Here is a 2,328-nt window from a genome sequence, read left to right on the forward strand (position 1 = left end):
TCAACTAAAAATACAAATTTTGAATTTACATCTTAAATACACTGAAATAGAATTTTGTTATTACCTGTGTTACATCTCCTAGCAATCTCCCAATACACAAGACCAAGTGCATAAACATCTGCACGTTTGAAGGAATCAAAATGATTCATGTTCATTGACTCATCCAGACACTGGAAAGGAAAACAGTACTTTAGATGATAACTGAATCACAAAGTGTTATGATTTTCAGTTTTTATTAATACTTTTTAAGAACTTAGAGAACTGGAAATGACTGCTGTGGCTTTTAGGGTAAACTTATCCACACTTAAAAATTTAAACATACAAAATACAGATTATCTCAAATGCAAGGAAAACAGCTCGAGCAATAACCAAAATGTAATATAAAGTACAACCACCCACCTCTGGAGCAAGATATCGTTTTGTTCCCACCCTGTTGTTGGGGACAATGTCCACACTGTCTGTGGCTGAGTCATATCTGACTGCTAAGCCAAGATCAGCAATGGCACAGTTTCCATTGGACTTGACCAAAATATTTTTACTCTTTAAATCTCTGTGAGCAATGGCTGGCTTTCCTGTAAGGAATAAAATATGGGTTAAAATTATGAAGTTATTATACTCCACTTTTGACAACAGACAAAATTACTGAATAATGTCAAAATGAACTTTAACACTCCAAATTTATTCTTGTTCTACCATCAACTCTCACAAAGAAATCAGATATCAATTCAGCAGCTGCAAAGCAGGGTATGGGCAGAAATGTAGCTAGATATTTGGGGGATTACATACATATTTGGGGTTACATACTTTGAGGGGCCCCTGCACTAGGTTCTTAAAAAAAAGGGATATCCTTTTCATTATCTGATTTTAAACAATTATTACCTTTTTTCTTACAGATATATGTAGGGTTCCTGTTAATTAATAGCATATTTACAGTGACCAAAATGTACATCACTTCTGTGTAAAGATTACTCATTGATCCACTTAGCTTTCTTAACAGCAAAACCCTCTAAACTCATCTAAAACTACATAAAATGATGCTGCCTGACTTGATACAACACAAAGAGGATGACAGGCAAGCTTTTGGTATGCTAGAGACATTGCTTTTTTTGCTTTGTAGGAATTAATAACAATAATTGAGCTGATCTGTACTACCTGCCAAGTGATGAAATAAATAAATTTTGAAACCTTCACACTGGAACTTAACATAACTCTATCAAGACCAAAATATAATAGAAAAAACATCAGGGAATTTCTTTTGTATATTTTGATAGTTTAAACCCATTTTTTTGCTTCAAGAATTGAGAACTACACGGGACTGTGTATGAGACAATGGATGCTCACTAGAAGCAGAAAGCTTTAAATAAAGCAATTTAGTCACACACAGATAATACAGTCATACCTTTATTTCCCATGATATCCATGTGGAGATGTGCCAAGCCTGTTGCAATAGATAAAGCCATTCGAATCATTCCAGATGTCTCAACTGTGTACCGCATCAAGTAGTCGAACAGCGAACCCTTTTCATGATAGTCTGTCACAAGCCAAAGCTGTGTCCATGTTCCATTATCTGTCAAGAGATTTATTAATTTATTGTCTGAAATGCATTCCACTTACAGGCATTCTTCTCTGTCTAGAATTTCCTAAAAACAAAGTAATATATTGAAATTGTAGAAATATAAAAATATACACTATGTCTAAATTGTAATATTTTCCCCATTTCTATATAAAGTAAACTAAGCAGAATTGCTACAGGTACAGTAAAAACAGTCCATAACACAACACACCACTGCATCACACCTTTATTATCTGCTGCAATGAAGCCAAGGATGTTGTCATGACGCAGCATCACTGTTTGGTAGATCTCAACTTCCCGGAACCAAGAACGCTCATCCCTGTATGAGAGTAAAACACATGTTTTATGCAATTCACAGGATTACAGGAAAGTGATTTTAGTCCATGGAATCACTTAAGAGTAAGGTAAACATAAAGAATTTTATGTAAACAATTCTGTTGTTTTAACCATAAATTTAAAGAACAGTCTACCCTTTTTCAAGCCATCTTTGTAGTCTTTACTCCATAACATTATAACTAACCTTGAAGAAAATATTTTGACAGCTACATATTCTCCTCGCCATCTTCCACGCCACACTTCTCCAAAGCGACCCTTGCCAATGATATCAATTAACTGTATCTGTCGTGCAATACTTCGCTGCACTAACAAAGGCAAACCTGTGCATTGGGTGAGAAATGGCCATTAAGTACAAAAATTATATTACTGTACAAGGTTTATTACACCCTTTCATCTGAACAAATAATTAACTCTGATGC

The 2,328-nt window shown here is 34.7% G+C and overlaps 1 protein-coding gene across 1 annotated transcript in view; it reads right to left on the bottom strand.

Annotated features, from left to right (window-relative positions):
* The window catches only part of LOC119593132 (TGF-beta receptor type-1-like), a 58,329-nt gene that overhangs the window by 1,412 nt on the left and 54,589 nt on the right, over positions 1–2,328 (bottom strand). Inside the window, exons 6-10 of the mRNA XM_037942097.1 lie at positions 2,094–2,229; positions 1,798–1,892; positions 1,400–1,567; positions 400–572; positions 65–170 (exon numbers count right to left, since the gene is read on the bottom strand). Coding sequence (XP_037798025.1) covers positions 65–170; positions 400–572; positions 1,400–1,567; positions 1,798–1,892; positions 2,094–2,229 — 678 coding nt within the window. The remainder of the gene's footprint in view (positions 1–64; positions 171–399; positions 573–1,399; positions 1,568–1,797; positions 1,893–2,093; positions 2,230–2,328) is intronic.

This window comes from Penaeus monodon, chromosome 31, assembly GCF_015228065.2.
Source record: "Penaeus monodon isolate SGIC_2016 chromosome 31, NSTDA_Pmon_1, whole genome shotgun sequence".
Taxonomy (NCBI): Eukaryota; Metazoa; Arthropoda; class Malacostraca; order Decapoda; family Penaeidae; genus Penaeus; species Penaeus monodon.